Consider the following 16,915-nt stretch of genomic DNA (forward strand, 5'->3'; position numbering starts at 1 on the left):
AGGACTCTGGGATGCATCTTGTCAGGTCCCATAGACTTATGTATGTTCAGGTTCCTCAGGTGGTCTCGAACCTGATCTTCTCTTACAGTGGGAGGGACTTTGCTCCCCCAGTCCCTGCCCTGAGGTCCATCCACTCGAGAGGTGTGGGAAGAGAGATTGCCAGTGAAGACTGAGGCAAAAAAGTTGTTGAGTACCTCAGCCTTCTCCTCATCCGTTGTTACCAGTTTGCCAGTTGTGTTCATTGGGGGGGTACACTTTCTTTGACCTTCCTTTTCTGGATGACATACCTATAGAAACCCTTATTATTCTTTGCATCCCTTGCCAAGTTTGGCTCCAGCTGTGCCTTGGTCTTCCTGACCCTATCCCTACACAACCAGGCAGCATCCCTATACTCTTCCCAGGATACCTGTCCCTGCTTCCACTGGCTGTGCATTTCTTTCTTGCCCTTTAGTTTGACCAGCAGGTCTTGACTCAGCCATGCTGGTCTTTTGCCTTCTTTTTCTGATTTCTTATACCTGATGATTGAGAGCTCTTGCGCTCTATGGAAAGTGTCCTTAGAGATCTGCCAGCTCTGTTCTGCTCCCTTGTCCCTGAGGACATTTTTCCATGGGGCCCCGTTGACTAACTTCTTGAACAGCTAGAAGTTTTCTTTCCTAAAATTCAGGATCCTGACTTTACTCTTTGCCTGTCCCATGTCCCTCAGGACTGCGAACTCCACCAGTGCATGATCACTGCAGCCCAGGTTGCCTCCAATCTTGACATCAATCTTTTGATTACAATTTGACAATATAAACCACACGTGAAACATAAGCAAATTAATTAGATGAATTTTGCTCAAAAAAATGAGCAAGTAAATTAAATGTAAAAGTAAATAAGGCAGGATTATGACAGGTGCACCTCACACTGTGTCTGAAAGGAACCAGTTTTAGGTTTTCACTTTGAAATCAATACTAGATTGAAATTTGGATTCATGGTTGATTTTGATGTGAATTTTATTTCGTGTTGAATTTTAACACCATAATGGCTGTGGAATTTGTGATCTAGTTAAAGAGATTTTTCAAGAATCTTTGTGATGTGTCTTCTGTTCTTTCCCTGTTCTATTTGATATTTTGAACCGTATATTTATTTGTGAGTGTGTATCTTAATCTGAAAATTTTATCAGCTGAGTGGCAAAAGCAAGTGTTTTATTCAGAGGTTTAAGTAAGTAAATATTTATACTGTTAGCATTTCTTCAACAAGAAATTATAATCTGAAAAGTAAGATAGTCTACATTGGCTGCAGGTATGCTTTTACAAGTGGCAACATTTCTCCTAAAAAGAGGCTCAAGAATGTAAATTTATTCCATGGCTTGCTCAGTCTTTCATAGAGCCACCCACCAAATGGGAGTTGGTGCATAATAATATAATGAAATAGCGTAGGCCTAATTGTCAAAAATGTGATGGAAACTCCAGAAATCATCAGTACTCATTCCTCATCATTTCAGACCATTCTAATATGGTATGTTTTTAATGGATTTTTAAAAAGATAACTTGCTTCTACCAATCATGAAACTGAATACACTGTATATATCAATGCTGCACAAATGGCACCAGCTGATTTTAAACTTGGAAAAGAATTTTGCATTATTCAAGAAAAGCTTGTACTGTTGAACTGTTACTGCAGCTGCTAGTGAATAATGTATAAATAAATCCATTTCTATATGCAGTACAATGCAAGAAACCTGAATCTTAAGGTAAAACTTAACAGTTGTTCCTATTGAGATGTATAGAAAAGATCGCCTAGGTGCCAGATACTCATTCATTTCCTCAGAGAAAAGTGAACTTCAGGGGTCAGGGGGGTGCCTAGTAACTCACAGTGTCTTTTCCTTTTTGCTCTTTGTATCAAGGTTCAGCCATGGAATCTGTACAAGAATTATTTGTAGGGTATGATTTCAAGGAGCAGTTAAATAAAATGCAATAGTAATGACTATCATAAGATCATGTTAAAGATCTGACTATCTTTCAAATTTTCAAAAATACTTAAAAATAGAAAATAACTATAAGCTTTTTGTGAACTCTTACACAGATCACAAAGTAATGCAAAGACTATAATGTAAGTCATTTACTGTAAAAGCAAAACACTTCTGATTCCATTCTGCATACATAGCCCATTCCACAGGCAACTGAAGTGACTATGAAGATTTCCAAACTGTTCAGCCGACTTTGGATCATGTCCATATTAAAAATTTCAACCCTTAGATAGTTTTAACAATGAATCTCTAATGTCAGCGGAAACGACTTAATTTAAATGAGTAAATGTGCAAAACCAAATGAGAAAATATGGTAGGAAAAAAGATGATTTGAAAAAAACTGTGTTTAACGCTGACAACATAGGGAAATAGGATAGGCTAAATCATTTATGAAATATCAGCCACAAATCTAAAAAGCCTAAAGGAAATATTTTAGTACATAGCTCAATTAGCACTACATACACATGCACTGGTTTGGTACGTGTTACAGAAGAGGAGTGCAAGTGATCTGAGCTCACAAACTTTTTGGTTTTAACTAAAGGAAACAAAAATAATTGATGCTATTTCGTATTTCAAAATTATTAGTATCCTTTTACCATGTAATTTTGAGGCAGATAATGGCAGTAATGGAGATACTACAGCACATCTGAAGACTACTTTTACAGCAGCACTAAAATATACTAAGCCCAGTATTAGCACTAATCAAGAAAAAAATAACTATAAAATGTTACTTGCATGACACATGTGAAAAACACATTCTTGTAGTCTACAATTTGATGCTTCCAGGAATTTTTTTTGGCAGAATATTCTTAGTTAAAATATGGTGGCTTTGGAATTGCTCCAAAGTATTTCACAACCTTCTATAGATTTATCTCACCAGCCCACTTCTTAATAGTCTCTGTTCAAAACAAATCTGTGTATATGTGTGTGTATGAGGACTGGAAGCAGTTTTAGGCTATTATTCTGATCAACTTACTTCTGCCTTCTTTCCTAGGAAGTGTGTAGAGAGCTCTGGTGCCTCAGCAAAAGTAACCGCTGTGTTACCAACAGCATTCCAGCAGCTGAAGGTACTCTTTGCCAAACAGGGAGCATTGAAAAGGGGGTGAGTACAAATAATTTATTGTTTGAAGCAATTTATTGTTTAAAGACTACAGGAAGAAAAAACTAGAAAATTAAAGTCCTTATGAGCAACTATAAGAGTTAAAAAAAAAGAGGAGTTATTTCAGAATACATTTGCATCCTAATGGAAGTGTCCTACAGAATTTATTTAACAATTATTTTATATATGTAATTTAATAAAACGTTTATCCTTGCTTTAAAATTCTATAGCCTGGATCGAAAAAAAAACCCTGTTACATACTCTCTGTATATTTTTGAGTCATTTCTGTAAAAACTCTATTAGTTTTATCTTTATTAAATTTTATAGCACTCTTCCATAAAGGACTGTTAAACTCCAGATCTGGCATGGACTTTGAAAATGTGTAACATAGATCTACAGCCTGAACTCTGTTATTTTGTATAGAAGATAAAAACATCTTTATTCCTTCAGGTATAAGCTGAATCATACAAGCATATAGAAAAAATGTTGCCTTAATAAATGGGTTCTCTAAAAGCCCATATTTCCCAGTGACCATTCTATTTTGACTTTGAATTATTTCTTTAATATTCAGTTATACTTGCGTAACTTGTTTAGATTGAAAGGATTTTGCTATGCAGTTTAATAAACTTTCCTACTGAACAGAAAAGTACAGAAAGTCAATGTTGCAATAGATAAGCCTAGTGCTACTGTATTTGCCTGAACATTTGAATTTTGATTTTAAAACGTTGACTGTATATATCAATAATTTCAGACAAAGTTCTGAAACTTAGTTTTAGATTAAGAAGAATAGTAAAAGAGTGTTTGTCAATTACAAAGCAAAATCTGTACAGATCTTAAAGAGGAGAGAAAAATATTTTAATTATTAATTTACAGGATATGTACTGGGGAAAAAAGTGAATTCCATATACCTTTTTTCAAGATAATACATTTTATGTAGGTTTTTACAAAGTGAAGAGAACTTATTATATTAAACAATTTCCAGTATCTCTCCAAGAGTTGCTGCATCTGTCCTTAAGATTTACTGCTCCAGATTGGATTTTTTTCCTAACAACGACTACTGTCATCTATTCTCATTCTGACTCTTGCCATGCTAGCTGGGCTAGTTTCAACAAAGATTACACTGCATTTTGACTTGCAATCTGATGTTTAAATAAAAAGACTGAAAGCTTTTGGGCAGCTGTCACAGTTTATTAATGCTTGCTGACAGCTTCATTCAGGACCCATAACCTAGCGTCATCCTGATGGCTTTTCCATGCTGAGTTTGGAAATATTGTTAAACCATGTTAAATAAATTCATTGAAGGGATCACTTAAAAAAATAGAGTTCTTAGACTTAGCCAATGAAAACAGAGACACCTTCACATTCTACCAAAAATGTTACCTTTTATTAGAGTAATAGAAAATGCTTAGAAGCCCTACTCTTAAATCAACAGTATAGGTTTATTTTGGAACAACCACTCCTTGTCAGTGACAAGGAGCAATTTTACCTCAATTTATATTTTTTTAAACCATGAGACTATAAGTGAACAAGTTGTAAGATGCCTTAAGACACTGCTCTTGCTGTGTCCACTTGCCCAGAGGCTTTAATCAATTAATCTCTACAAAACATCTTTTTCCAATCATCAGTATCTTGTTCCATCATTGGATTTTAGAGGGAAAACGAGAGAATCCGTACTTGTTTTACAAAGGTAAACTGTTCGTGCCTGTTAAACAGCAGAGAATTGTTATCTGTAAACTGCAGCTTCAAAAGTTCCTGTAAATTAACAGTTCCTGATAGCAGAAAAAACCAGAAAACACAAGTTCTTTCCAAATATGTAGTTTTCTTCACCACACACTAAGGAGAAAATAATAGGTTACAATTCTGTAACACTTTATTATTATTTATTATTACATTTATATTGCAGTCAAGCCTAAAGGCCACAACTAAATTAGGCCCTATTTTGCTGGGCTCTGTCCAAATATATAATAAATGACGTTCCCTGCTCTAAAGGCCGAACAAGATCTCAGAGTACTTCATCATATCTGGAGGGTCAATTTCTGCTTTTAGTTACACTGATGTAAATTCAGTGTAACTGTTAACTCAAAGCAAAATTTGATGCAATATACATTATTATCTTATTGGCAGAGTTGGGAGGGATTTCTACAGTTAAAATGGCCTAACACTCTATTATAAAACCTTCTTTCAGTTGCTTATATAAACCTGCCAAACTTTTAACTCTTTGGGTTGAAATTTTCCACAGTAGATATCTGCTTAAGCCTGAAGGTTTTTAGAGTGTTTTCTGTAAAAGTTACTCAGCTGTTTTCTGCATACAGGGAAAGAGAATAGAGTGGTTTCTTGCTACTGATGGAACTTGTACATCTGTTCTGTTTTGAAGCTTTAATATGTTCATGCTTTGGTGAAGGGTTTTACGTATCGGCTGGGTTCAAAAAGGTACACTTTTTCCTAATTTTGTAATAATAATCTTAAATATACATGAAGTTTCTCTCTGGTCATGTATACCCAGAGATGTGTTTGTGAAGGTAAACTAATTGATAGATTTTTTAAGAATACTCTGATGAGGAAATGGTGCATATAAAACAAAAAGACAAAACTGATAGGAATGTTTATTTTGTCTTTGAATTTAAAGTAATAAAAAATGTAACCTCTTCTAACATCATTGTTTATATTCATGCTAAGGATGTAAATGAGGGGCAAATGTGCCAAAAGTGAAAACACAGTGTGCTGAAAGGACAGTTTAAATAGCTGGATTGTGTGGTGATCTAAATTCACATTATTACTGGACATTGTTTCCTTGCAAAATAATTGTAGAAGCAATGACTGAAAAAACTATTGTTAAAGATGAGATGGTAACCTTAATTGAATTTGTCTTCTTTTTTTCCCTATGAAAAATGAAATTTATTTTCCTCAATATCAGAGTACTTGCTGTGTGAGTTTTATAAAAGCGTACTATTGTAAATCTTAGTTCCGTTAAACAGCTAATATTAATATCAAAAGTGATCTCAAATGTGCCACAATATCATGTTTTATTTTATTGTTAATGATCTCTATAAGAAAAATTTCAGACTGCTTACATTAATTCACGGGGTTAAAATTTTGTGCACATTTTATATGTATTCTAATGCATCACCACTGTCTTTCTAGTTGAACTAATCCCAAGTTATTTATTCAATGTTAGAGAAGAATTAACATTTCAGTTCTAAATCTTTCATGAAGGATTGTTCTTTTAAAATAGCTGTCATCTCCTCTTGTTTATTCATATACTGGTTACTCAATAGTCCTTACTTCATTACAGCAGATGAGGTTGCTATAATTTGTGGAGGAAGCATATTTCTGTAATCCCTTTAGAAATAATGAAGATTTTGGTAATTTTTAATTACTCTGACAGGGATTCTCTGCATCACTGGCTTCTGGTGAAAGATAAATTTTCACTAGAAAATTAAGAAAAGACACTGAAGTGAGCAGTAAGTCCTCAGATTTAAATTCAGTAGAGGAGAAAACCCAGCATTTAAGGAGTTTTTACGGGGGAATATGAGATTGTGGAAGACAGAAATGCTTGGATGACAGAGGAAAATACAGAGTACAGGGATTTTACATAGCTTTGGAAAAATAAAGCAGGTAAAATGCACATGCCTGTTGTATACGGTGATAATAATATAGAGTTTGGGGGTTTAAACTTTAACTCTGAGTATCTTTCATTTCTTAACTTTGATTTTGACATGTTTGTAATATATATAATGTATTTTTAATGAAATTGTTAGCATACATTTTTACTCTTAGAAGCATTTTAATTTTTAGCTTTTGACTTCAGCATTAGCTAACTGTTCATGTATTTGTGTGGCATCTTTAATAGAATGCTGCAAGGAGATTATTGTCTTTAGTTAATAAAATCATTATTGTTATAAACGCTCGTGACAAATTGGAGGAGCCAATTTGTATTGGATAAAAAAAAAATCGAATTTATTAGCAAGCGATAAGAGAGCAAAACAGCGCTGGGCGGCCGGGGAGGCAATGCTCCGCCACAGGCCCGCAACTTTATGTTACCGTTACATTCCTTATATACATTTCATGTACCCCTTTCTTGTAAGTCTCCGCCTTGTCCTGCTTCTTCTTTCTTCACTCGTGCAGGTCTGTTACTATGCAGATTCGGTAAATTTTCTCAAGGATGAGTATCCTTTGATGTAGAATGTCTTTTGATGTGGAGAAATACAGTCTTGGTAAATTGCAGCTGTTGTCCTTCCTCTCCTTATCTAGTAAGTTATAGCTGTTGTTCTTTTCCCCCCTTATCTAGTAAGTTATAGCCATTGCCCTCTTCCCGTGACCTTTACGCATCACTTAAGCAAGCTTTGTTATTTATACAAGGCATATGTTAACACTCAATATGTCTCTTCCCCCTTCTCGATTTCATGAACAAAGTTAACCCGTTTATTACAATTATCACTTAATTTATCACTATAATGAGAAGAAAACAAAAAAATGTAATCCTTCATGTGTGTCCTGGGTTCAGCTGGGATAGAGTTAATTTTCACAGGAACCTGGGAGGGGGCACAGCCGGGACAGCTGACCTGAACTAGCCAAGGAGCTATTCCATACCATGTGACATCATGCTCAGTATATAAATGGGGAGCGGGCTGGGGGGGCTCTCTCGGCTTTCGGTGGGGGAAGTGGCGGAGCGTCGGGTTCCGGGTGGTGAGTAGTTGCACTGTGCATCACTCGTTTTGTATATTCTTTTATTAGTACCGTTGTTGTTGTTGTAACTTCTCTCCTTGTGTTGTCCCAGTAAATTGTCCTTATCTCAACCCTCGAGGTTCCGTGGTTTGGGTTGGGGTTTTTTTTGTTTGTTTGTTTGGTTGTTTTTTTTCTCTTCTCCTTCCTGATTCTCCTCCCCATCCCACCGGAGGGGGGCGGGAGGAGTGAGCGAGCTGCTGCGTGGTCCTTTGTTACCGGCTGGGCTGAAACCACGACAATGTGTTATTCGCATAAATACTTCATTCTCCATCATAATTTTACCATTAGAGGCATTGCAAAACAGTGTGCCGTATGGATATATCTATGCTAGCTAAAAATGCGAGTTCACTATATGGACTGCATTATGTGTTATGCAGACATTCAGTAGTAGTCTGGATTTAAGGGAAGCTCCATATGACAGGTATGTTCGTCTGACAGATGCCTGCTTATTGGCATAAATCTCCGAGTTTTAATTTTACAACTGCAAGAAGGATAAACCGTCCTTTCCTCAGTACAACTCCATGAGACCTGGTGTCTTTGGGTTTTTTTCTGAAGAAGAGTGTGGTGGGTTGACCTTGGCTGGTACCTAAGCCCCCACCCAGTCACTCCCTCACTCCCCCCCCCCCCCCCCCCCCCCCCCCCGGCAAAGATGGAAGAAAGAATCAGAACAGCAAAAGTGAGAAACTCATGGGTTGAGATAGAGACAGTTTAGTAAGTGAAAGGAAAAGAAAGAAAAAGCGAACAAGACATGAGATGCAAAGGCAATCACTTACTACCTCCCACCAGCAGACTGTTGCCCAGCCAGTCTCTGAGCAGTGGCTGCTTTGGAAATACCCCCAGTTTTATTGCTGAGCATGATGTTATACGGTATGGGATATCTCTTCAGTCAGTTGAGGTCAGCTGTCCCTACTGTGTCCCATCCCAAACTCTTGCCCACCCCCAGCCTACTCGCTGGGGTAGCAGAGTGAGAAACAGAGAAAGCCTTGCTACTGTACAAGCAGTGTTCAGCAATAGCTAAAACATCAGTGCATTATCCACGCTGGTCACAAAATGCAGCACCATACGGGCTGCTACGAGGAAAACTCTGTCCCAACCAGACCTGGTAGAAAAGGTAATGCATTTTGATCTTGAGATTTTAAGTAGTGTGTTTTATATGTTTTCTGTAGACACATTAATGCTTGGTTTTTGTCTCTCTAACTGATAGAGGATGAGGCTTATAAACAGAAATGTGGTGGATTGTAACAAATATTTTAAAATAGGTACAGCACATACAGGAAAAAAAAGAGGAGGATAAAAATGTTTTGAGAGGAGAAACAAGAATGAATGTGGCTAGAAAAAGAAAGCTACAGGTTTCACTTTGTGGTGGGTTGACCCTGGCTGGACACCAGGTGCCCACCAAAGCTGCTCTATCACTCCTCCTCCTCAGCTGGACAGGGGAGAGAAAATATAACAAAAGGCTTGTGGGTTGAGATAAGGGCAGGGAGAGATCACTCACCAATTACCATCATGGGCAAAACAGACTTGACTTGTGGAAAATTAATTCATTACCAATCAAATCAGAGTAGGGTAATGAGAAATGAAACCAAATCTTAAAACACCTTCCCCCCACCCCTGCCTTCTTCCTGGGCACAACTTCACTCCCGATTTTCTCTACCTCCTCCCCCCGAGTGGCACAGGGGGATGGGGAATGGGGGTTGCTGTCAGTTCATCACATGTTGTCTCTGCTGCTCCTTCCTCCTCAGGGGGAGGACTCCTCACACTCTTCCCCTGTTCCAGTGTGGGGTCCCTCCCACAGGGTCACAGGTCCTGCCAGCAAACCTGCTACATGGTGTCCTCCACGGGCTGCAGGTGGATATCTGCTCCACCGTGGACCTCCATGGGCTGCAGGGGGACAACTTGCCTCACCACGGTCTTCACCACGGGCTGCAGGGGAATCTGCTCCAGCACCTGGAGCACCTCCTCCCCCTCCTTCTTCACTGACCTTGGTGTCTGCAGGGTTATTTCTCTCACATGTTCTCACTCCTCTCTCTGGCTGCAGTTTCTGTGCCGCAGCAACTTTTTCCCCTTCTTAAATATGTTATCCCAGAGGTGCTACCACTGTTGCTGATTGGCTCGGCCTTGGCCAGCGGTGGGTCCGTCTTGGAGCCGGCTGGCACTGGCTCTATTGGACATAGGGGAAGCTTCTAGCAGCTTCTCACAGAAAGCCACCCCTGTAGCCCCTCCACTACCCCCCACTATGCAAAACTACTTTGTATCTAAGTGCATTTGCTCATGATAAGCTACACGTTTTATTATTCATTGTTTTAATGTGCATTCTTGAGAGCTACATACTTAGACTCTGACATGTTTGACAGTCTAGAAGTACCTTTTTATTCAAAATGAAATTTCTAATGAAAAAATAAGGATTTTTATTCATTTTCTTTAACTAACACTCTCTACAATCCTCGTTCATATCAAAGTCCTATTAATTCTTTTTTTTTTTTTCTGAGTAATGATTGAAGGTTAAATTCTCTTTACAGTTGCATTCAGAAAAATCTCGAGTAATTCAGGTCATTGTGAGTGGTTGTCTTTACTTGTTTATTTATGTCGCACATTGCTGGGACTGAGCCTGTAGGTGAGCCTTAGGACTTGGGAGAAGAGAAAACTTGGCTTTGCTGTACCGATTAGTATAAAGTCAACACTAAGTCTTCCAGTAGTGCTTATTGGTAGACTGTGGACTATCTGTCCACGTATTCTGTGCGTGTCTCAGTGCTTTTTGTCAAATTCATATGGCCAATTTTGGACACAGAAGTTGTCTGGGTTTTTTTTTGGAAAGGGTCAATACTGTGTCTGTTATGGGAATTCAAGGGAGTTAAAACAGCAGATGTCCACCTTTTTGGAAGTGAAATGTGCAGATTCAGGTCACAGTAGACCTGGGGCTGTGCTCTACTCTGTCACCTAAGCCTGTAACGGTGGGAAAGGGTTATCTAAACTAAGCTACTCCAGATTCTCAGTGATGCGATAGACATCAGAATGTGGATCAAACTATGGGCTCCAGGATTATTTCTGAATGGTTTAAAACAGGTTTCTGACTAAGGAAATGGTAAACTTATTTTAACAATTAGCCGTTGTGTGCAAATTGTCTGTCATTTTGTATGGCCGATGTAAGTAACAATATTGCAAAGTTTAAGTGTTTGCATGAGTGAAGTATGCAGGTTCATTCTGTCCCTGAACAAGTGGCCAGCCACTATTATATAATGATTTTTCTGTACCATGTCTAATGCTTTGGCACGACTTTTATTATGTCTGTAGGGTTAGTATAAATCAAGTACTTTAACAAATTCTTCTTCCATTGTGACCTCATCCAGATTTTCTTTTTTAAAATGTAAGGGAATACTTTCTTAAAAATACTATCTAGGGGAATTTTTCATTTTGTGTAATGAAGCCCCTACATGAATCCTAAGTGGAGGGTGTTTTACTAAACTAATCTTAGAAATTAATCTCAGTGTTTAAAAGAATGTAAGCAACTTGCAGTTCCTTTAATGTGAAACATTAAGGAGGATGTATGAAGAAAAAAGCAAACCTTTATTTTAAGCTTGTTTTAACTTCTGGTGTGTGTTAGAGACCTATATAATTCAGGACTTAGTGAAGACAATTAACAAATCACACACACCCTCACCAATGTCTAAACATGGCTAGAAAAAGTAAAATATTAGTCTTATTATCTATACAGAGAATGCTAATGCCTATAATTGGTCATTGCCTGACCCTTATATTTTTCTGTCCTGATAACTCTTGTCAGCCTGGAAGCTAATTTTGTGGGTTTTTTTGTGAAATCTTTCAGTGGTGTTATCAGGGAGAGTGCGTACCTTTTGGCACTTGGCCCCAGAGCATAGATGGGGGTTGGGGTCCATGGTCAATATGGGGAGAGTGCAGCAGGACCTGCGGGGGAGGAGTCTCCTCATCTATAAGACACTGTGACAGTCCAGCGTAAGTAGCTAAAGTAAGCCGGAGCCAACAAAAAGACACATTTGGAAATTATTCAAAACTGTGGTTTCACATGTTAACTGTAAAAATGTTTTGCTAGTTTGCCAACATTTGTCTTCAAAATAGCAGACAGAAACACTTAAACAGGAGAAGTTCACTAGACATGCTTCTAACATTTTTTAATGTATCTATTATGTATGTACTGTAAATATAGCTGGATTTATATTTAGTAGTAACCAGAATGGTTTTCTTTCTGCAACTTGCTGTTCATGCAAAATAGATTTAAATCATGCCTTAGATAGATAGATTTCTTTCTTAAGACATATTACCTCTAATGCTTGTCTAGCATGTAAAATAACTTTTGCCAGTTACTGATTAAAAAAACAACACAGTATTTCCAAGCTTTTGCATACAACTGCTTACATATAAACCATAGTTAGTAATATTATGTTGCATACAATACATTTATGTGCTGTCATGTCCAACACTTAGTTGCGACTTCCCACTGACTCTTAAAACAATTCAGCAACTTCTGTCCTTGCCACTACTCCCTATTGGTCCATCTACTCTCTCTCAAGAGGGGCCAGCTTCTCCACTACAGCTAGATCTGTTGTGTGTATCTGTACTGGTCCTTTCACCTGTCTACTTTCCAATGTCCTGAACACTGTTCCAGAGAAGGTCTGTCAGGTAAGTGCTCTTCTCTCTGTCACTAGTGCTTCTCAGATGAGGAATGCTTACTTATTTCCATTGCTGTTCTTTGCTGAATGAATCACTGCTTTTTTTTCTGTTGCTGCTTGCCCTGTTCTGGTTACCTCATCACAGCTATAGATCTTAGCAGAAGGATAGTTTTATTACTCCATACTTTGTTCTTGTCATATCCCATAATCTCTATTTCCATCACCATTATTAGTTTTTAAGACCACTTTTTCTTGAAAACATGAAGCTTTTGTGCTTATTTCATGAAAATCCATTCTGTGACTTTTGTCACTCCTTTCTTATCTTCTCCTCCCTGCACACTTTGGTTCTTTGTTGCTTGTACCCATGTTTTGCAAGCTAGGCTGTACTTCAGCTTTCCACTGCGCTCTGCAAGACAGACACCATAATGTCACATTACTGCTGTTTAAGGCGGTCTGTTCACCTCCTATCATTAGCAATAACTATCAATCAAATCTAGCAAATATCACTATTTACTGAATGAATTCAAAAGCAAAAATTATCCATTTGCATCAATAACATGTCAGACTACGTTACAGAGAGACTAATAAATTTAATACATTAATTTTTTCATAGAAGTATGTAAAAATGCTAGTGAATTGTTTGTTTGGAGCATGAGTAATCTCCTAAGATTTTTTTAACTACTCCTGTCACCATGTGTAAGGGTTGGTATGTTGAAAGGTGGTTAAATTTTAAATGTTTGACAGTATAGCAAGCAAATGCAATATTTGTTTAAATTTTCTTTTGTGTGTGTCTGCATTAGGAAAAAATTCCCTTTGGTTCATTAATTAACTTGAGTTTCTAGGATAGTGTTGCCTGGTTTAAATATCTGTGATGTGAAAAAACAGTATTTATTTTCTTTTTAGTTAATTGGAAGTTCTTTTATTTCTTTATTATAAAACAAACACCAAGTGTTTTTCCTTTCTGCTTTCAAGTTATGAGCCAAAGAGCTGATGTCTGATTAATCTTCGATTTAAGCCAATGTTAATTCATTTTTTGACCTCTGTGGAAGATTGATAAGGTTCTTGAAAAGTTTTGGAATTCAGGAGGCAATGTCTTATTCACACTTACAGAAACCTGCTTACTCTGGAGTTTCCTCAGATTTAATACTGCTTAATTCAAATCAGATTCTTGAACTAGAAAATGCAGTCTTTGCTGCTGGCTCCAGTATTTAGCATTTTGTTATATTTTCAAGTGTAATATGAGAAGATTAAAAACAAAGTATCATGTAGGTTGTTTACACATTTCTCATTCTAGTTTTACAAAGCAAGCAAATATTAAAAACAATGCCTTTTTAGTATGTTCAAAATACAATTAAACTGTATTGCTTGGGATCTATGCAAACTAGATGAATACTATATGAGTGAAGATTTTCAAGTACCCAGTATTGGTTTTTATCTGCTCCAATTCAAGTCAATGCTACAATTCTTATTAAATAAAATATTTTAAAATTTCACCTTAAAACTTCTATGTACTTTTTAAATTTATGTATATGTTATATAATATATATCTCTTGGACTTGTATTTATACTAATAATGCATTAGTATGTCTCATGAACTTGTGCTTGTACTAATACATATACTAACACATAAAACATGTTTTTCCAGGCCTTCAGGTGGAGGCAAATATTGTCTTGGAGAAAGGAAGCAGTATCACTCATGTAATACTGATGTAAGTAAATTTTGTTCCACTGTAAAAGTACAATCTCAACTTGTCTGTTTTTCATTTCAGCAGCAATGGATACATTTTTTTCCTAGTTCAGAAAAGCTGTGAATTCTGTTTAAGGTGTATAAGGAGCATTCCACATCAGACCAAAGGTCTGTCTAACCCAGTGTCTTGTCTCCCAGCAGTGGCAAATAACTGGTGCTTAGGGAAAAATTATAAACTTTTGGCTGCCAAAGCATGGATAATACTGTATGAATTTCCAGAAGCTGGGTGTTAAAAGATTTCTTGAGCTCCACATCATATCTGTACCATGTTGCTTAACTGCCACAAATGGAAGTATCCTCTATGAATCCACTTTTAAACCCTCTTACCCTTTTTATACCTTTATAACTTCCAGTGCTAATGTGTTACGCAATCCTTTTATACATTCTGTGAAAATGTATTTCTTCTGGTGTGTTTTAAACCTGCTGCTTTGCCATCAAGCATCCACTGGTTCTTGTTTTACCAGAATAATCATGCAGTTTCATTTTAGAGCTGAGCCCATCAAATAATGAAGTACCACTGAGGGGGTGGGACAGTGTATAAATGTATAAAATCAAATTATGAACCAAATTACAAATTCAAGAAAGTAAAAATTGTACCAGAAAAAAGTTCACACCAATAAAGAATTTCACTAGTAAGTTTCCAAGTCAGTAGCAGTACAAACATAAACAGGCTTCCATATTATTTTAGCTTCAAATTTGTCTTAATTTTCTTCTTAAATCAAGACATTTCATAACAGTGGGAGAGTTTGTGTATTTAATGGTGGTGTTTCACCTGTTCATCTTTTGATATATTTCAGAAAAAAATACAGTAGTTAATATTCTGGTTCCTTCATAAAACCTTGTTTTTATGATTGTTATTAATTATCATAAGTATTAGTTCTGCAAACTTCTCTGTGGAGGTTACCCTCATTGTTAGGAAGTATTACAAATTTCCAAATTCAAAATTACTTTCCTACTGCTAATCACAGCTGTTCTGTTAGTACAGCCAAGAAGCATGTTAGGCTTTTGGGCAGTGTTGTGAGATAAACTGAAGCATAGCTGCTTGTCCAGTATGAGCTGTAAAACTTTTCCAGTCATACAACCTTCCAAATTACAGTGTACCATTCTGAAACTTTGACCATCTTATTTTTTCCATGATGTGTATCTTTGTGGGTGGCTGTCTTTGTGCAATTTTCATTTGAACAAATCCAGCTTACCAGATGATATGCTGTAATTAATTTACTTTCATCTTAATTTTCACTCAGATGGTCTTTTTGTAGTTGGAAAACTTCATAAGCAAGAATTTTGTTTATAGTTCCAATTCACAAATGAAAACGTTGAGTAACATTGAACATATTTTTCATTCTTACGGTTGATAGGAAATTCACCTATGAATTCACCAACTAAGTGATAATTCCTTATTGAAATGTGTCAGTAAATATTTAATAAATTCATTGTGTGCTTTACTGAACTAGTACAGGTTTTTTTCTAGTTTTTTAGTCTGGATGTTTTGCACTAAGCTAAGTGCCTTATAAAAATCTAAGCATATTCCATTATCCTTTTAATTTTACCAGGGAGCATAAAAAGTTTTAGTTGATAAAACCTATTCTTATACAAAATACTGATTTGTATTATTATTTATATTTCTTTTAAACCTGTATCAGTCAAGTCTCTACCAACTTTTCTGTTTATTTGGGATTGATGTCAGGCAAACTGTAACCTAGAATATTCTATTTGTCCTTCTCAAATAATGAACTTTTTACATTAGCGCTGTTTCAGTTTGTACATACAGTCTAAGATTTGTTTAAAAATTCATGTTTGCAGACTGGAGCCCTCCTCCCTTAACTCTTTGAGGACTCTTGCAAGGTAGTTGTCCAGGCATTCTTATTTAAAATGTTTATATCTCCAATAGATATTATTTAGCATCTGCCACAGTAACTAGTACACAAGAAAGTTTACATAATATGTAAAAATGCTCCCTCACAAATATACAACAATTTTTTAATACTTTTTGTTATTAACAATCGTACCATAGCTACCTAGTGATATAATTGAAATGTTGCTAGGATTTCTTTTATTCTTATCATATTTTATTTCTTATTGTTAGACACTTTTCACAGTTTTATTCTTAGTCGATTTTGCTTCCCTTATTCTCTCTATACTTATTACTGAGAGGAAGATTATAGGGTCACAGAAGGAACATCTAGGAGGTATCTGAGGAGGACATTCAGTCTATTCCCTGGCTCAAAGGCAAAATCAACTGTCATTAAACCATTCTCAACTGATGGTTAGGCAGCTGACCTGTTAGTCTGATCTGTTTTGAAATACCTCCAGTCAGGGAGATACCAGTAGGATTCTTTAATATCCTTACTGTCAGGACGGTTTTCCTAAAACATAGTGTAAGTTTTCCCACCTTTTAAAACCCTTACTTACTCTGTCCCCAGTAAGAAGACAGCTGATCATATTCCCTCTGTGGCAGCCTTTCCTGGGTTTGCAGACCACTATCATGTCTCTTCTTGGTCTTCTTTACACTAGACAATCTCTATGTTAATAGCCTTTGGGATCGCAGTAGTGCACATCTTGAAGTGTGGTGCCCAAACCTCTGCACAGGGTTCTAGCTGAGGCCTGTCAGAGCTAAGTACAACTTAGAACTAAGTCTGTCATCTTAGTGATGAGATTCCATTTATTCATTTCAGTATTGTGTTCGCTTTTCT

The 16,915-nt window shown here is 36.7% G+C and overlaps 1 protein-coding gene across 13 annotated transcripts in view; it reads left to right on the plus strand.

Moving 5' to 3' along the window:
- Positions 1-16,915, plus strand: part of LOC121232867 (A disintegrin and metalloproteinase with thrombospondin motifs 6-like) — a 185,216-nt gene that overhangs the window by 111,472 nt on the left and 56,829 nt on the right. For 11 of the 13 annotated variants that reach the window (XM_041121341.1, XM_041121348.1, XM_041121343.1 and 8 more), the window contains 3 exons: positions 3,003-3,110; positions 11,656-11,801; positions 14,121-14,184. In XM_041121341.1, the coding sequence (XP_040977275.1) occupies positions 3,003-3,110; positions 11,656-11,801; positions 14,121-14,184 (318 nt within the window). The remainder of the gene's footprint in view (positions 1-3,002; positions 3,111-11,655; positions 11,802-14,120; positions 14,185-16,915) is intronic. The other 2 variants (XM_041121345.1, XM_041121346.1) reach the window with 2 other exon arrangements.

This window comes from Aquila chrysaetos (genome assembly GCF_900496995.4).
Source record: "Aquila chrysaetos chrysaetos chromosome W unlocalized genomic scaffold, bAquChr1.4 W_unloc_1, whole genome shotgun sequence".
In the NCBI taxonomy this organism is placed as follows: Eukaryota; Metazoa; Chordata; class Aves; order Accipitriformes; family Accipitridae; genus Aquila; species Aquila chrysaetos.